The sequence below is a fragment of the Littorina saxatilis genome, linkage group LG3 (genome assembly GCF_037325665.1).
Source record: "Littorina saxatilis isolate snail1 linkage group LG3, US_GU_Lsax_2.0, whole genome shotgun sequence".
NCBI classification, from domain to species: Eukaryota; Metazoa; Mollusca; class Gastropoda; order Littorinimorpha; family Littorinidae; genus Littorina; species Littorina saxatilis.
Window position 1 is genome coordinate 64,910,281 of NC_090247.1, and position 19,662 is coordinate 64,929,942.

Here is a 19,662-nt window from a genome sequence, read left to right on the forward strand (position 1 = left end):
CGGTGTCCGAACACCCCCGTGTGTACACGCAAAGCACAAGACCAAGTGCGCACGAAAAAGATCCTGTAATCCATGTGAGAGTTCGGTGGGTTATAGAAACACGAAAATACCCAGCATGCTTCCTCCGAAAACGGCGTATGGCTGCCTAAATGGCGGGGTAAAAAACGGTCATACTCGTAAAATTCCACTCGTGCAAAAAACACGAGTGTACGAGGGAGTTTCAGCCCACGAACGCAGAAGATGAAGAAGAAGAAAGAAGGATAGGAAGTGTGTGGGGTGGGGTGGGGAGGGAAAGGGGGGGGGGGTTAGAGGGGAGGCTAAAAGAAGACTGATTTGATAGAAAACTGTATCCGAGAAGGTGTCACGTAAACTACTTTAACTATAACCAGGCTCCGACCAAGGCTTCGATCTCATCCGAATCCTGCCATGCCTGTACATAATCTGTCCAGCATGGGCGATAGGTCATATTTTTAGCCGTGCAATTTTTCGCTCAGCTGCCCCTTCGGTCTGAGAATCTCTTCTGTCCAATTCCCTGGGTATTAATTAAATACTGCAACCCCAGGAGACACGGTCAGTTCGGCCCAAACAGCTTGGAACCGGATTAGGCAAAGAAATAATCTCGCTTGGTTGAGTCTAACAGAGGTCGACAAAAGGTGATTCGCATCCTGCAGAAAGAGCTCATTCGAGTGGATGTTAAAAGAAATTGAACACGTAATATGTCGGTGCAGTGTGTGTGTGTGGGTTGATGTGTTTGTGTGTTGTTGGAGGTGGATGTGTTTGTGTGTGTGTGTGTGTTGTGTGTGTGTGTGTGTGTGTGTGTGTGTGTTTGGTTTAATTGTGTGTGTGGGTGTGTGTGTGTGTTTGAGTGTGTGAGTGTGTGTGTGTGAGTGTGTGTGTGTGTGTGTGTGTGTGTGTGTGTGTGTGTGTGTGTGTGTGTGTGTGTGAGAGTGTGTGTATGAACAATGCACATACTCTTGCGCGTTCTTGTGCCTTTTCGTTCTTGGCACGATTCGATAAACATAATTAAAAATAAAATCTGAAACCAAATACAAGCTGTGTGATCATATATATATAACACTTAACATATTCTATATACAGCTGATTAGATTTATCCAATAAATGCACGTCCAACCAACCGTTTCGTGACAGTGCAATTCGGACAACATTCGTATACATGTCTTGTGCTCACATAATATATTTGATTATTCATATGTTCACATGACATCACAATCAAATTATTAGAGTAATGCAGCGCGAGATATGTATAGCCATTGATTCAGGGAAAACATGTAGTGTATTTGTTGTTTTAGTGATAATGTATATAAACATCTAGGACTGTTTTCAGCATTGTTTAACATGTTCTGTTTGATTAAGGGTATTCAGCTGGTATTTCCTTGTTTTTACTACCTATTTTATTCATGTTTTTATTACTTAGTTAGTGGAAGAATCTTTTGTAATGTATGTGTGATGGTGTATGCTTTTAATTAAGCGTTGTTGACTATGAATGTAGATGTAAATGCTTGTATAACTGTGTTTGAATTTTAAATGTGTCAAGCGCAAAGAGCATAATTGTAAAGTTATGATGTTGCGCTATATAAATGCTCATTTATTATTATTATTATTATTATTATTATTATTATTATTATTATTATTATTATTATTATTATTATTATTATTATTAATATTATTATTATTATTATTATTATTATTATTAAAACCACTAAACTGAGTCTAGGAAGAAGGTGAAAGCAGAAGGGGAGTGTGTGTTGGGGGGGGGGGGGGGGGTAGGGGGGGTAGGGGGGGGGAGCGGGAGGGGGGGGTGCAGGTAGGTTGCTTTATGCAAACATTTTGTCAAAGTAGATTGAAAACGAAATTAAGAACCGGCTGCGTACAAAATAATGCAAATTAGAAACAAAAACAAAAATAGAGAACAACAAGTCGCGTAAGGCGAAATTACTACATTTAGTCAAGCTGTCGAACTCACAGAATGAAACTGAACGCACTGCATTTTTTCACAATGACCGTAGTCCGCCGCTAGTGCAAAAGGCAGTGAAAGTGACGAGCCTGTTTAGCGCGGTAGCGGTTGCGCTGTGCTGCATAGCACGCTTTACTGTACCTCTCTTCGTTTTAACTTTCTGAGCGTGTTTTTAATCCAAACATATCATATCTATATGTTTTTGGAATCAGGAACCGACAAGAAATAAGATAAAATTGTTTTTAAAACGATTTCGGATATTTAATTTTAATCATAATTTTTATATTTTTAATTTTCAGAGCTTGTTTTTAATCCGAATATAACATATTTATATGTTTTTGGAATCAGAACATGATGAAAAATAAAACAAAAGCAATTTTGGATCGTTTTATACAAAAATGATTTTAATTACAATTTTCAGATTTTTAATGACCAAAGTCATTAATTAATTTTTAAGCCTACATGCTGAAATGCAATACCAAAGTCCGGCCTTAATTATGTAATTATGTAACACTATTTCCAACAAAAGCAGTCACTTTTTGGTTCAAAGCTAGCTGACACTATCTCGAAAACTACATCAACACAGCCACTCCTTGGCCCGTATGCATGAACTAGAAGTAAGAAACACTGGAAGTAGAGGCCTCTTTTCGAAGTGGGAACTCCCGAAGTCAGCTTTCTAACACTGTTCACAATGCATGAACTGACTTGAACGCCAAAGTAGTGACAGCGAGAGTATTAAGGTCAAGGTCGGGGAAATTGGGGGAATCCCTACTAATACGCATGCGCACGTTTCTATCAACATGGCAGTCAACGAAAATGGCAAGGCACGTGTGCCGCTCAAAAAGAAAGTAGACACGGAGGGGCGTTCTGCGCCTTTTTCAGATGGTGAAATTGCTGTACTCTTGACAGAAGTGTTTTACGAAAGAACGGTTATTCTGTCCAAATTTCAGAACAGTCTAACTGTTAAACATAAAGACGCTGTCTGGTCCAAAATTGCCAAAGAAGTGTCGGTCGCTCTCTCTCTCTCTCTCTCTCTCTCTCTCTCTCTCTCTCTCTCTCTCTCTCTCTCTCTCTCTCTCTTACGACACACGCACACACAGACAAACGTACACTCATGCACATACTGACACTATGACACAAGTCACACTGACGGCACACATAAACACACACACACCACACACTGCACACACACGCGCGCGCTCGCGCGCACACATATACACACACACACGCACCCATACACGCACGCACACAGTCACAAACAAATAACCACACACTCACTCTCTCTCACTTTCTCTCATTCTCTCTCAATCTACACTCATACACACACTGAAACTATGATGACACAAGTGACACGTCACACACACACACACACACACACACACATACTCACCGTAGTGACACACATAATTATACACACGCGCGTACAGTTGAAAGTCAAGACATGATATGATTTTTTCAAAGCATAGGAAGGTTTCTTTTGCAAATGAATAAAATTAACACAGAGGCAAAACCCGGTTTTTGCAGCCGGAATGCAATTGCGGAGGCTTAAAAAGGAAAAGATTAATAAAAAAATATATAGCTCCTGGCGGAACTTGAACCCGGAGCGAATGAACGAGAGTCCGGAACCGTTACCACTGCACTATGTTACTCGTGTAGAATAGAGGCATGATGAAAAAAGGCATTCTGAGTTATTCAGTCGTGCTGGTTTGAAAGCTCGCCACCTTCGCCGAATGACTCGAGCACGTTTTTTTCGGTCAGTAACTGATCGAACTGTCGCTTTTGAGTCACTCTGTTTTAAGCATTTCACCTAAATTAAACAAGAATGTCACAGTCCGTGTCTATGGTGCAAGGTAGGAGACCGTCTCATTGTAGCCAAGTTACGACAGTTGCTCGATTGACGCATTTCACGTCTTCGATATTGTGTCTGAGATCATTTCCCAATGAGCTGCCTTTAAAAACGGAATGTCCTGCAATTGTAGTATGCGCTGGAGGTTTCTTTTGGATGGGTAAGGACCCTTGAGATGCGATATCGTCGTATAATTATGTCAAGCGAGAGGCCCTTGACATTGGAAGTGGGAACTTCGAAAGCAAAGTTGCCAGCTACTCGGTATGCACGAGCTAAATTGAACGCCGAAGTAGTGGCTTCGAGAGTTCTGAGGTCAAGGTCGAGAAAATTGGGGGAATCCCAATTAGTGCGCATGCGTTTGTAAACGGTAGGCTTGGTGACCAGAAGAAACGAATCTCATCGCGAGTTCGTAAATGGGCAAACGTTGATCGCGCTGTAGCTTTTACTATAATTGTTGTTTTTAACTGGTTGAACGAAAGCTGTGATAATTGTCCTTAAATAGAATGACTGTCTATAATAATGATTTCGTTGACCAGAATGTTGGGGACAATAAAAAAAGGTTGTTTATGTGGTAGCGAAGTCGGTTAACTTAAAACTCTTTTTGTAGTGTTTTTTTAATGATTGTGTATCGGTAAAACTGCTGGACAAAAATAGTTTGGTCAGAGCGAATGTTTGTGTTACTGGTAAATTTAAAAAGGCAGAACTCCATTTTTTGGGAATCAAGATATAAGGTGTAGTGAAAAGAAGATAAGTTCAGCGAATTTCATATTATTTGAGAAAATGTGTGTCCGAATTTTTAAAACAGAAAAATTGTTGTACTTAGGTGTTTGTAAATTACGTTTGTCCTCGTTAATTGTGAAGAGGATGTATGTTTATATAAAGTTCAAAGTCAAGATTGGATTTTTGTAGCCTACGTGCGTGTGTGCATGTGTATTAGACATAATACATAGACATAGAACACTTTATTATCTCAATTACGATAAACTCGGGTGTGGTGAATCACAATAAACAGCATAAAACGTAAGAACATGAATAAAATATCAAGGCGCAAATATAGTCAGCTCATCATAGTGTGGGGAGTGGGTACACACACACACACACACACACACACACACACACACACACACACACACACACACACACACACACACACACACACACCGTCGAACACACACATAACATCGAACACACACACACACACACACACACACACACACACACACACACACACACACACCGTCGAACACACACACACCGTCGAACACACACACACCGTCGAACACACACATAACATCGAAAACAAACACACACACACACACAAACACACACACAAACACACACACAAACACACAAATACAAACACACACACAAACACACACACAAACACACACACACACACACACACACACACACACACACACGGCACGCGCGAACACGCAAACAAACGTATGAAGGAACAGACGCACAATTATACCCGCACGCACGCACACACAGGCAGACAGGCACTCGCACAAATACATACACACACACACACACACACACACACACACACACACACACACACACACACACACACAGAGATAAAGCAATGACAAAAAAAATAGCAGAAACTTACACTTCAACACTCGAACACACACACACACACGCACACAAACACACGCACGCACGCACACAAACACACACACACACACACACACACTCACACATGCACACAACGACGCCCATTTTCATAGAAACACAGTAACCCCCTCGTATAAGCGGGAATGAAAGAGTGGTGGCCAATGACCCAGAACAAACAAAAGTCAAAGCTGGCAACTCAGGTTTGCATTCAGGGAAATTTGCACGAAATGCATGCAGAAGATACGACTTTTCCCTCTATTTTCTCTCTTTGGGAGCGTCAGCTCGGTTTGACATGAAAAACTGAAGAAAAGCCCTGCCTTTTTGCACTGAGAAACTGTGGAAGTAGCGTGTTTACTACTGGGTCTGGCTGTAGTACATTTTCCCTCATTTACTTCCTCGTTAGCTTCCAAAGTAAACTCTTTTTTCGTCCCATGCATGCGAAAGTGAGGATGTACTTCCGATGTCACTCAAAACTTTAGAAGTAGTCGCAAAATACCCTGAGTTACTTCCTCGCTTTGCTTCGAGGTAAACCCTTTTTCCGGCCCATGCATACGAAAGTGAGGCAAGTACTTCCGATGTCACTCAAAACTTCGGGAGTTGTCGCGAACTTCCCCCATAAGCATACGGGCCCTTGTGTGTTTGACTCATCAAAATCCCAAATCAAAATGATTCACTACCCTGGTTACAAGAAAAACTGCGAAAATAGCTGCATGTTGTTTAACCGAAGATAATATCAACACACTCCTGGGGGACCAATTCTGACGATCAGACCTCCTCAGACTCCTCTAATTCACCCTGTCCAGTCTCCACTCAATTTACCGCTTGGCTGCCTTTAAATAGGTCCGGAAACGACTTCGTTCGGACCAGACTCAAAAAGAAGGTAGTCTTCGGATATGGTCCTTTCGTTCTGAGGCTTGGGAGAGTACAGTGCGTTAAACTGACGGGGCTCTCTTTCACCGACATGGATAAAGTAAAGGATGCACCGCTGGTGTCTTCGTAAGAACTCAAAGACTTCAGAGCATTGTGATAATGAGGGCGTCTTCCAGAAGGAAGGTAGTCTGCACAGACGGTCCTTTCGTTCTGAAACTTGGAAGAGTACAGTACGGTAAGCAGACGGAGGTGTCTTTCACCGACATGGAGAAAGTAAAGGCTGCATCTTTGGTTTCTTCGCAAGAACTGGAAGACTTCAGGGTATTAAAAGAACGAGCGTCTCTTCCAGAGACTTGAAAGCGGTTAATGATACCCACTCCTCCCTGCCTTCCTCCATGTTCCATTTCGCTGAGCTGGTGGCGCGTATAACGACAAACTAGGGGAAATTTCCCTAATTAATAAGCGTGATAGGATCTCATTTTTAAAGTGACGCAGGGAATTGATGAAGTGACGGGCCTGTTTGGTAAAAATAGTTCCAGAAAAATTGCCCGAAGGGTCGGGAGGGGTATTTAAGATGAAAGGAGAGAATCAGGGGTCCACTTCCATTCCAACCTGCTCAGTCTTCGAGGATCTAGCAGAAGCTGCCTCCGAAACTGTGAGTCAGAAAGAAGGATTTTTTTCTTGCTTCTACTTGTTGCAGTTTCTTTATCTTTTGGTTTTAATGTCTTCTTTGTAGACTGGATTTTGAAAGCCTTGGTCTAAGAATTTAGCAATCGGATTGAGGAAAAACAAGTAGGTGCAACGGGTTTTTTTTCAGAAACGCCCGAAGTTCATACAGTTAATAAAAACGAAAATATGGAAGAAAAAAAGCAAACAAGACTTTTAACCAGGAAGAAAAATTACGAGTGGAAAATATTTAAATAATTGAATTTAAAATTCGCAACAACAAAAGAGGGAGAAAAACAAAGAGGAAGATAATTAGTTAACCGAGTATTAAGTTAGTATAAAAAAAACCAGCATTAGTCAAAAAGAAAAGATTTCAGACTCTGGTTTTCAATGGCAGTTTATTTGTAAGCTAACATTTTGAATCAAGAAAGTTTGACATTATTGTCTCGCTTGTTTTTGTGTTTTTGCCAATTATGGATCATTGGTTCTTTTATACGAACGCTTTGTTTTTCGTTCATGATAATCGCCACGGAATAAGTGAGATCAAGGAGCAAGAGAGAAAAGGCTGTATTGCACAATCTATTAACTAATATAGAAATTAGTCGACGCTTTTAGTTTGTATCAAGACGCCAATTATGTGCATATTAAAGGCAATCGTTGTTTAGCAAATTTTGTATTTGTCATGTGTATTTTTGTGCTTGGTTTCATTTTTACAGACAACATCTATTTTGTGCATAGCGTTTTTCAGGGCATATTTTATGGATATTATATCCAGTTTGTGCAATGTTCTATCCGTACGGTTTTTATTTCTGTTCCAAAAACGCGATTTTGCAAATGCAATGTTTCTTCATAGATGTGAACTTAAGCTTTAGCTTTTTTTTTTTTACATTTGTCAAGTTTTGACTAAATGTTTTAACGTAGAGGGGGGAATCGAGACGAGGGTGTGGTGTATGTGTGTGTGTGCGTGTGTGTGTGTAGAGCGATTGAGAGTAAACTACTGGACCGATCTTTATGAAATTTGACATGAAAGTTCCTGGGTATGACATCCCCGGAAATGTTTTTCTTTTTTTCGATAAATGTCTTTGATGACGTCATATCTGGCTTTTTGTAAAAGTTGAGGCGGCACTGTCACACCCTCATTTTTCAATCAAATTGATTGAAATTTTGGCCAAGCAATCTTCGACGAAGGCCGGGGTTTGGTATTGCATTTCAGCTTGGTGGCTTAAAAGTTAATTAATGACTTTGGTCATTAAAAATCTGAAAATTGTAATTAAAATTACTTTTTTATAAAACGATCCAAATTTACGTTCATCTTATTTTTCATCATTTGCTGATTCCAAAAACATATAAATATGTTATATCCTTCTCAGCGCAACTACTACCCCGCTCTTCTTGTCAATTTCACTGCCTTTGTCACGAGCGGTGGACTGACGATGCTACGAGTATACGGTCTTGCTGAAAAATTGCATTGCGTTCAGTTTCATTCTGTGAGTTCGACAGCTTGACTAAATGTTGTATTTTCGCCTTACGCGACTTGTTTATTGTTTCGTACGAAATACTTGTTGTCTTCTTTGTATAAAATTGACAGTGCAGTAACTATTGCTGTATCGTCTATATCATTCGTAGGCTGGTGATACGTACAGTTTTATTTTGGGTTTCAATGTTTATAGCCTATATTGTAGTAGATACCAAATAGGTCTGTGTGTGTGCGTGTGTGTGTGAGGGGGAGGGGGGAGGGGGGAGGGGGGTTCCATACAGAACGATTGTAAGAAAAGTTCAGGGACTGAAAAAAATCACATTAAACACAAACAGAGAACATGTTAACAAAAATAAGCACAATCATATATTCCCTTGTTTGTTTGCAAAATCGCATAGGTTATCATTTCACTATGCTTAAATTTAATTTCTGAGGACATAGTTTTGATGCGTTTAAAATGTGGTTTAAATTGAACCCAAAAACAAGAATTGTAGGTAACTGGAACGTGTAACTGTGGACAAGGCAAAGCGTTAAATGCACAGTACGTCGACCCAGTGGACTTATATTTAGACAGACAGACACACACTTATGGTACACATAATGAACTTATCTAAAACGTGTCGGTGTATATAGCATGCATGATGCCAGCAAGGTAATTATCAATGACGTAGGGGAAGGGCTCCTAATATGGACCACTTTTTGCTTCATGCTAATAACTAGCTTGTTTTCTTGCGAAGAAGTTTCATTTTGTGTTTGGTAGTCCTTCTTTCTTAGGTTAACCGTTAGACCTAATTAGAGTGAAATAGCTTTGATAGATATTCAGCAAAAATTGAATACAGAAAAAAACACAAATGGTCCATATTAGGAGCCTGGGCGCCTAATATGGACCACTGAAGCGGCCTTCTCGAATCACTGTAAAAAGCCCCCTATACTTCAAAATACCATGATACAACTTAGTGTGCAAGTCAGACTAATCAAACTATGCTTTAGATTTATCTGTTTCGGGTTGATGAGAGCATTATTTTAAGCACACCAGGAAACTAAAGAAGCTTATCAAAAACAGAGTGAAAATAAGTGAAATTATTAACTTCCACGAAAAGAAGCCTATTTGTGATATTTTTTTTAAATCTCGAAGGCTAGTTATAATTATAAGTTATTTCCAGCAAGCTTCTGAATGAACTAATGAAAATAGCATTTAGTTTTTATTTTCTTCGATTTGTTGAAGGTGGTCCATATTAGGGGACTCACACATACTTTGAGATTTTGCTACTATATTTTGTTTGCAGTAGAAACTCGGGGTCAACATTGCTAAAATGTAACAAATACGGTTTTAGCTGTCATATTTAGCCATTTTTGTGGGATAAAAGCTTTGTCTGTGGACAGAAACGTGTCCGTTTTAGGCGGCAAATTTAGAGTGAACCCTGCCAAAATTGAAAAAAAAGAGAAAAAGCCTAACGGGTTTGAGGTTTGTGTTTCTGCAACTGTTTTGACATGTGAAAGTTATCAAGAGAGGGTGAATACAGCCATTGGAATTGTTTTAAGGGCTCTACACCGTTAGTTTGTCAAAACAGGAGGGGGTCCATATTAGGAGCCGGTCCATATTAGGAGCCCTTCCCCTACTGTAAATGTAAAGTTTTGTTTTGTCTAGAATTAAACGTTCCAATAACCTAACATTCTTGTTTTTTAATTCTGAACTTTGGAACGTTAGCAGTCGATCTGCTTGCGGTTCAATTAGGATAAAAGCAATACGCTTCACAAATTCTTATTTCAGGAATATCGCAGGACATCAGTACTCCGCAACTTTATAACATCAGCAAGTTTCATCTGAAAGAACGAACCAAGATCACAGAACATTTACCAAGATATCCACCGAAGTAAAAGTATCTCACGCGTCAAAATGCGTCACACGATGACGTTCTTTCTCTTGGTAGCCTCCTGTCTTCTCTTCCTGCAAGGCTCCAGCGCCGAGAACGTGCGCAGCGTGACGTCACCGGTGAACGCACCGAAGCTTACCCCTGAGGAGGCGGCGTTAAGACCGGAACAAACGCGCATAAGACAATTACTTCATCGGAGTTTTGGGTCTATGAGGCGCGTCAAAGGACGCAGACGGGTAGCAGAAAAACGGACGGACCCGACGGATACGAACCTGGCGAACCCAACTCGGTTAGTACGAAATCAAAGAGAATCGACAGAGCGCTTAGACTCAAGAACGGACGGACGTAGACACACGGTGGAGTTTACGCGACGTGAGGCGAGAGTTAGCGACGACACCAGACGTTTAACTGACTCAAGACGACGCTTAGAAGGCAGGAGCAGGCGTGTGACCCGCGCAGAACGTGTAACTGAAACCCGACGACGTGCAACTGACGACGTGAAACGTGAAACTGACGACGCAAGACGCATGACTGACAATAGGCGTGTAACTGACGAAAATCGGCATCTAAGTGAGGACAGGGAGCGTTTGACTGACTCTCGACGACGTGTGACTGACGACAACAGACGTGAAAATAACGACATGGAACGTCTGACTGACTCTCGACGACATGTGACTGACGACAACAGACGTGTAAATGAGGACAGGGAACGCGTTACTGACTCTCGACGACGTTTGAACGACGATGACAGACGTCTAAGTGAGGACAGGGAACGTGTGACTGCCTCTCGACGACGTGCAATTGACACCCATCGACGCGAGAATGACGACAGCAGGCGTCTTACTGACTCTCGACGCGATGTGACCGACGACATCAGGCATGTGGGTGATCACAACAGACGTGTAAATGAGGACAGAGAACGTGTAACTGACTCTCGACGACGTGTGACAGTAGCAGACGACGAAAGGCGTGTGAGTGAAATCAGGGAAAATCTGACTTATTCTCGACGACGAGTGACCGACGACAAAAGGCGTGTGATTGACAACAGAAGACGTGCTGTTGAGAGGGAAACTGTCACTGACGCCCGACGACACGTAACTGACGGTCAAACACGGGAGACTGTCGATAACAGACGTGAGACTGTCGCCAACAGACGGGAAACTGTCGATAACAGACGTATCACTGACGGCAACAGACGCGAGACTGTCGATAACAGACGTATCACTGACGGCAACAGACGCGAGACTATCGATAACAGACGTATCACTGACGGCAACAGACGCGAGACTGTCGATAACAGACGTATCACTGACGGCAACAGACGTGAGACTGTCGATAACAGACGTATCACGGACGGCAACAGACGCGAGACTGTCAACAACAGACGTATCTCTGACGGCACCAGACGTATCACTGACGGCAACAGACGTGAGACTGTCGATAACAGACGTATCACTGACGGCAAAAGACGCGAGACTGTCGATAACAGGCGTATCACTGACGGCAACAGACGCAAGACTGTCGGTAACAGACGTATCACTGACGGCAACAGACGCGAGACTGTCGATAACAGACGTATCACTGACGGCAACAGACGCGAGACTGTCGATAACAGACGTATCACTGACGGCAACAGACGCGAAACTGTCGATAACAGACGTATCACTGACGGCAACAGGCGCGAGACTGTCGATAACAGACGTATCACTGACGGCAACAAGCGCGAGACTGTCGATAACAGACGTATCACTGACGGCAACAGACGCGAGACTGTCGATAACAGACGTATCACTGACGGCAACAGACGCGAGACTGTCGATAACAGACGTATCACTGACGGCAACAGACGCGAGACTGTCGATAACAGACGTATCACTGACGGCAACAGACGTGAGACTGTCGATAACAGACGTATCACTGACGGCAACAGACGCGAGACTGTTGATAACAGACGTGTAAGTGAGGACAGGGAACGTGTGACTGATTCTCGACGACATGGGACTGACGACAACAGACGTACTATGGAGAGAGAAAGTGCAACTGACTCCCGACGACGTGTTGGCGACGACAACAGGCGTTTGACTGACACACGGGTTGAAACTGATTCCCGACGTAAAACTGATAATAGCAGACGTGTAACTGACACTGATTCAGGAAGACGCCTCACAGATGAAACCGAATCTAGACGTCGTGTGGATGATGAACCAAAATGCATGATAGACTCAAGACGTCGTGTTGATGACGAAACAAGACGCGCTACTGACTCAAGACGTGTGGGTGACGAAACAAGACGCGTTACTGACTCAAGACGTCGTGTGGGTGACGCAACAAGACGCGTTACTGACTCCGGACGTCGTGTTGATGACAAAACAAGACGCGATACTGACTCCGAACGTCGTGTCGGCGATGAAACAAGACGCGTTACTGACTCACGACGTCGTGTTGATGACGAAACAAGACGCGTTACTGACTCAAGACGTCGTGTGGGTGACGAAAAAAGACGCGTTACTGACTCCGGACGTCGTGTTGATGACGAAACAAGACGCCTTATTGACTCTAGACGTCGTGTGGGTGACGACACAAGACGCGTGACTGACTCAAGACTTCGTGTGGATGACGAAACAAGACGCGTGACTGACTCAAGACTTCGTGGGGATGACGAAACAAGACGCGTAACTGACTCAGGACGTCGTGTCGGCGATGAAGCAAGACGCGTTATTGAATCTAGACGTGTGGGTGACGAAACAAGACGCGTTATTGAGTCAAGACGTCGTGTCGGCGATCAAATAAGACGCGTTACTGACTCAAGACGTCGTGTGGATGACGAAACAAGACGCGTTACTGACTTTGGACGTCGTGTGGATGATGACGCACGACGAGTGACTGACACAAGACGAAATGGGGATGACAAAGCTAGACTCATTACTGGTTCCAGGCGTAGTGTGGACGATGGAACAAGACGAAATTTGGACGAGGAAACACGACGCGTCACTGACTCCAGACGAAATGTAGATGGCAACGTAAGACTAGTGCGGGACTCCAGACGATCTGTAAATGACGAAACAAGACGTGTAACTGACTGCAACAGGCGAGTAGACGAAGAAACCCCACGTATGCCTGACTCTAGACGACGAGTGAACGAAGAAACACGACTTGTAACAGACTCCAACGGACGTGTAGCACGACGAGTTACTGACTCCAAACAATATATGGACGAAGAAACAAGACGGGTAACCGACTCCAGACGTCGTGTAGTTGACGGCGCAAGACGCGTGACTGACTCAAGACGTCGTGTTGATGACGACACAAGACGAGTGACCGACTTAAGACGTGTTGATGACGAGACAAGACGCATGACTGACTCAAGACGACGTGTTGATGACGACACAAGACAAGTGACCGACTCAAGACGACGTGTTGATGACGACACAAGACAAGTGACCGACTCAAGACGACGTGTTGATGACGCCACAAGACGAGTGACTGACTCAAGACGTCGTGTTGATGACGAGACAAGACGAGCGACCGACTCCAGACGTCGGGTTGATGACGACACAAGACGAGTGACCGACTCAAGACGTCGTGTTGATGACGACACAAGACGAGTGACTGACTCAAATCGACGTGTTGATGACGAGACAAGACGAGTGACCGACTCCAGACGTCGTGTTGATGACGACACAAGACGAGTGACCGACTCAAGACGTCGTGTTGATGACGACACAAGACGAGTGACTGACTCAAGACGACGTGTTGATGACGACACAAGACGAGTGACTGACTCAAGACGACGACGTGTAGATGGCACTGCAAGACGCGTTTCTGACCAAACACGACGTGTTACCGAAGCCCCAAGACTTGTAACCAAATCCGTTTCATACAAACCCGTCTCAGTCGAATCACAAAACTTTTGCCAATCTACGACCTACAGCCTCGACTTACTGATGAAATCTCCAATGTGCCATGCTACTGCAACTACGATTGAGACGGAAACTAAAGCATCGGACACTGAAGGCATCTCTCACGGGGAACTGGTGGCAATGGTGTCATTTGGCAAGATCCTCAGAGAAAACTCTCTCCTTGGCAGCTACTTCCACGATCTCGCTCAGAGCTGGAAGGCTTTTGTTTCTTGCTACACGTGAGTCTTTGTTGATGCTTGTGTCCTACCTTGTCGGGTGTCACGTGCTACATTTCATTTGTTTGTCTCTGTCTGTCTGTCTGTCTGTCTGTCTCTCTCTCTCTTTTTCAGTCTCTCCCTTTATCTCTCCCTCTCTTTCTCTGTATGTCTATCTATCTGTCTGTCCGACTGTCTGTCGGTCTGTCTGTCGGTCTTTCTGTCGGTCTTTCTGTTTCTCTGTGTCTCTGTTTTTTTTCCTTCTGTTTCTCTCTCTGTTTTCTGTTCAGAAACTTTACTTCCGTTTTCTCATCTATCAGACAAGGTAGGCTTGATGTCTGAGGCAACACTGTCCTAGAAAGGCCAACAGCTGTAAGAAATAAACTTGGCGCAGTTTTAAAAATTAGGCTGCCAAAAAGTGTTGTCGAAAATGAGTTTTGAAACTGTTAGACGTAAATGTTGGAAAACGTGGGTTGTCCGGAATATTTAGTTGCGGAGTATTCTTAGTTCCAATAGTACAGGAGTAGTCATAACAATCAAACACTTGAGAACTGATTTTATTTGTTATCTACATTTCTCTAGTGTTTTTCATAAGTGAAACATTTCTACATCGGCAGACGCCACTTTGTGACGCTTTTGTCATGTGTTTCCTTTGTGCTTCAGATGTTCAAGTATCTGCTACTTGATCGATTTGCTTATATTTTTGACATAAAAGTGTCATTAGAGTAGTTAATACATTCAGAACCAAAGCCTAGACCGTCAACAGTTCAAGGTCTACATTTTTGATACTGGGATATGTTAACTAGTATAGATTATAGTGCTTAGCCAACGTAAGAATTCTTGTCAAATATGTGATTTGTATGGCAGCAGTTTTACCCGATTGAGGTGCTAAATAGGATTAGTTTAAACTGATTAGAGTTATGATTTAACATTTTCATTATTTACAGGCCAAAAAAATAAATAGGTCTGTTTACGGTAACCTGACCGACCCTATTTTTTTTCGCGCGACCCTAGACTTTTTTTGGGCTTTTGGGAAAAAAAAAAATTGGCAAAATAACGTAAAAATATGGTTTTTGGGAAAAAAACAATAAAATAAAAAAATCCCGACCTACCGACCCTATTTTTTGGGCCTATGTTACCGTAAACAGACCTATTTTTTTGTGTGGCCTAAGCACCGTATCAATACGAATGTCTCCTGCCAGGAAATTGGTGTCCGTCTTCAAATCCAAGGCCCTCTTTTCTTCTTCGCACACTTGCCTTCTTGTCCCGAATGATTTCGGAAAAGTCATTGATATGCTTGTTGTGTCTGCCTTCCCGTTTGCCTGTCCGTCTGTCTGTCTGTCTGTCTGTTTGTCTGTCTGTCTATCTATATGACTGTTCGTCCGTCCGTCGGTCTGTCTGTCTATTTGTCTGTCTGTTTGAATCTCTGTTTTTGATTCTCTACTTTGCAAAGATATACGCTTTAGTCGTTATATGTATTGTCAAATGCTACGTCTGCATGAGCGAGAGAGGGAGATCTAGAGAGAGAGAGAGAGAAAGAGAGAGAGAGAGAGAGAGAGAGAGAGAGAGAGAGAGAGAGAGAGAGAGGGAGAGAGAGAGAGAGAGAGAGAGAGAGAGAGAGAGAGAGAGAAAGAGGGAGAGAGAGAGAATTGAATTGAATTGAATTGAACTTTATTTAACAAGGATTACGATTTAAGGCTACGCCTTTTCTTACAATCTGTCCTTGGGACGCATAGACACACAATGATAAAAAAAAATAAAAAAAAGTTAACAACAAAAGGAGGTCGTAAAACCTAAACTCGTGATGATAAAGATGACGATGACGATGATGATGATGATGATGATGATGATGATGATGATGATGATGATGATGATGATGAAGATAAGGCATGAAGAGCATACATATGTGGTTATTCATAAAATCAAATGCATACTATGCAGGTAATTATGCATTCAAGAAAGAAGAGAGAGAGAGTGAGAGAGTGAGAGAGAGATTTTCTTATCTATCCTTTTCTTTTTTCAATTTCTTCTTTTCCATTCACTTTATTAGATTTGTCCATATTCATTTGGTAAAGAAGGCCTTTAAGTTAAAAAGCTGAGTGGGTAAATGTGTAAATGGAACCAGTTGAGTCCAGTTTGCACAGTTTCCAGAATATCGGCAACTTTTTTCCTTATCAATTTGCTGCTTGTGTGGATTTCTGGAGCCACTTACTTTCTTTCTTGCAGTTTGCCCGGTACCTCTGGAATCTCTGGAATCTCTGGAATCTCCGAAAAACTGTCGGACCCGTACCACGCTACCTCTTGGTGAGTTGATTAGTTGTTATCAATAAGTCATTTATCACTGTGGATGATAAACACGTTATAGAATATGTTGGTGGTGCTGGTGATAATGATTATGACGGTGACGGTCATGGTGGTAATGACATATCGGGGCCTTGGGTTTCATATCAGCCGCCGCTGACATATATTCTTGTTGTTGATGGTGTGTCTCTCGCTCCGACCAGTCATTAACACTGACGCTACGTACATTATCGCTGCTAGGACAGCATGACCTGCATCACCCACTCACTGGCCAAGGACAGCCAGGGTTGATGTGCACGAGAAAGTTATTAGTTGTTTGGGAACCAGCCGCGGGCGGGGTCGGAATGCTTTAATTGAAATCACAAGCAAATCTCCACTTCAACCAATAGACGATGTTCGGAAATAATTATCTGTGTCGGGTTTGTATGGGTTGTGAAAGAGTGACTACCCTTGCTTTTAGTGAGACAAACAGTCCACACGTGCTTCATGTCCCCGTGGTTGAGACACACCCCTCGCTAGTGACTGGCCCGTGGATGGGTTCTCTCACTAAAAGCAAGCGTATTTACTCTTTCCCAACCTAAGGCCAAAAAAAAAGAGGTCTGTTTACGGTAACATAGGCCCAAAAAATAGGGTCGGTAGGTCGGAATTTTATTTTATTTATTTTTTTCCCCAAAAAAGCCATATTTTTACGTTATTTTTTAATTTTTTTTTCTCCCAAATGCCAAAATAAAGTCTAGGGTCGCGCGAAAAAAATAAAGTCGGTCGGGTTACCGTAAACAGACTATTTTTTGTTGTTGGCCTAAACAAACCCGACAGAGTTTTTTCCGGAATTCGTCTATTGGCTGTCTCATATATACCAGCCCTGGCTGTCTTAGGCCAGTGTGTGTGTGTGTGTGTGTGTGTGTGTGTGTGTGTGTGTGTGCGCAACAGTCTTGGCTGTCTTTGGCCAGTGCACGGTGTGCGTGCGTGCGTGCGTGCGTGCCGCGTGCACGGTGCGTGCGTGTGTGCATTTGTGCGTGCGTGCGTGTGTATGTGTGTATGCGTGCGTGCGTATGTGCGTGCGTGTGTGTGTGTGTGTGTGTGTGTGTGTGTGTGTGTGTGTGTGTGTGTGTGTAATGTAGGCAGAACAGCGGCGTTCAGTAGATTTGTTGCACCTTTTTTTCAAGTGTTATTCGTATCTCAGTTACAAGTCAGGGAATTCTCCTCTGATTATTCCCCTTTAATCGTGTGTCTGACAGGCTTTCGCAAGGGGCCGCCACCGTCCTTCCTGTCGCCATGGCAAGCCTAATGGGAATGCTGGGACCGAGAGGATCAAAGGTCATCTGAAACTGACACGATCGCCGGTGAAAAGCTGACTGCGGGCTGATATATTATTTATCACACAATGAAACTGATGTTATATCGTGCGTTTCCGGTGTTACGCGGAGAGGCAACGATTAGATTTGCTCTATATTTATGATGTGTTTTTATGATCACAGAGAAATCAAATATGATCGTTTATCCCTATATCTGAAATTATTTATAAACCAAAGTGAAAGTTTCACGTAACTTGATCCTTCCGATTTTAACGTTTGCTTTTTTGTTTGTTTTGGAGTTCATCTACAAAAGGACATCGGTTGCTCATTCGAATTTCTGTTGGGGTTCCTTGCCATTTTTTGTCTTTTTTTGTTTGTTTGATCAAGTATTTTTATTCTTGCGCTTTTTTTTCTCTGCGCTGCTAAGCTTGGCTTCTTACATCAAAATAAGATCGTAAATTGAGTTTCGTACATTCGCATATGTAAAGTCCGTCTCTAGTTAATATACAAAAAAATCGCGTCCAATGTATTCTGCTGTGTAAGAATAGCAGTCTGTTTACTTTTTTTCCTTTCTTTTCATGTGTCTTACTTTATTTTTTGCTTCTTTCCTTTTTTAAGTTATATTTATGAAGCCAAATGGTCATTCAATATCCATTGGAGTTTTTGTTAGTTCACGTCTGAGCGCGGGCTTTTAGAGCGAAACTACTTTTCGGAGACTGTATCTAAAGTGGTTACATCTTTAAATCCCACATTTTCAGGAAAATGTTTTTTTACGAAGAAAATGGAACACAAAATAAACATTGGATTTTTTTTGTAATATATCAATGACAGTAGTACGGCTATTTATTGCTTCATTATGTTTTTTATTGAAAAAAAGATTATTAAGTTTTTTTGACTCAAGCAGGTATTAATTTTGCACTTACAGGAAATTTATTCGAAGCTCTTCCTTTTTTTCTGGGATTCAAAACAGAAAATTGCGCTTTCATTTTGCTGTTTTTAATGAGTCAGCATAGGGTGTCTTATTAATTTTTATAATCTAACTTCATTTATTTTTTATGTGAACCGGTTTTGCTTTTCCGTCATTTGCTTTTGATTTTATAATTGTGTTGCGGCGAAAATAGCCATTATATGTTATTGTGTGATACAAGCTCTGCAATCAGTTTGTTCCATGTCGCTGTGGTATTCTCAGATTTTCCTTCGGGGTGAAGGCAGATACAACAAAGCTATGAACAAGGAACACAATTTATTTTCTACATGAAGGCTTTCTTTTCGTACGGTTATATAAATTGTGTGTGTATATATCTCGTGTTGAGGCGACTGCGTACATTATGATATTCATTAGAAAAAACAAGTAAAAGAGTAAAGTTTGATCAGCACATCTCGATGCGGTCGTGTTTTTGTGTGTGTGGTATGAATAATGGATGCAAGGGACGGATGAACCCCTAACATTTTTGCACACACACACACACACACACACACACACACACACACACACACACACACACACACACACACACACACACATACACGCGCGCGCGCGCGCGCACACTCATCAACCACAAACCACCAAACACACCCACCAAACACACCCACCAAACACACCCACCAAACACACTACTGAACC

The 19,662-nt window shown here is 42.3% G+C and overlaps 2 protein-coding genes across 2 annotated transcripts in view; one reads left to right on the forward strand and one right to left on the reverse strand.

Moving 5' to 3' along the window:
* LOC138961281 (uncharacterized) overlaps positions 1-16,811 on the reverse strand; it is a 54,523-nt gene extending 37,712 nt beyond the window's left edge. Inside the window, exon 1 of the mRNA XM_070332884.1 lies at positions 16,655-16,811. The gene's annotated coding sequence lies outside the window, so the exon portion shown is untranslated. The remainder of the gene's footprint in view (positions 1-16,654) is intronic.
* LOC138963000 (trichohyalin-like) lies at positions 10,264-19,409 on the forward strand. The gene is made up of 3 exons (XM_070334976.1): positions 10,264-14,466; positions 16,669-16,746; positions 17,982-19,409. Exons 1-3 carry the CDS (start codon positions 10,352-10,354, stop codon positions 18,067-18,069), a joined length of 4,281 nt encoding a protein of 1,426 aa, XP_070191077.1. The 5' UTR covers positions 10,264-10,351; the 3' UTR covers positions 18,070-19,409.
* Positions 19,410-19,662: the final 253 nt, after the last annotated feature.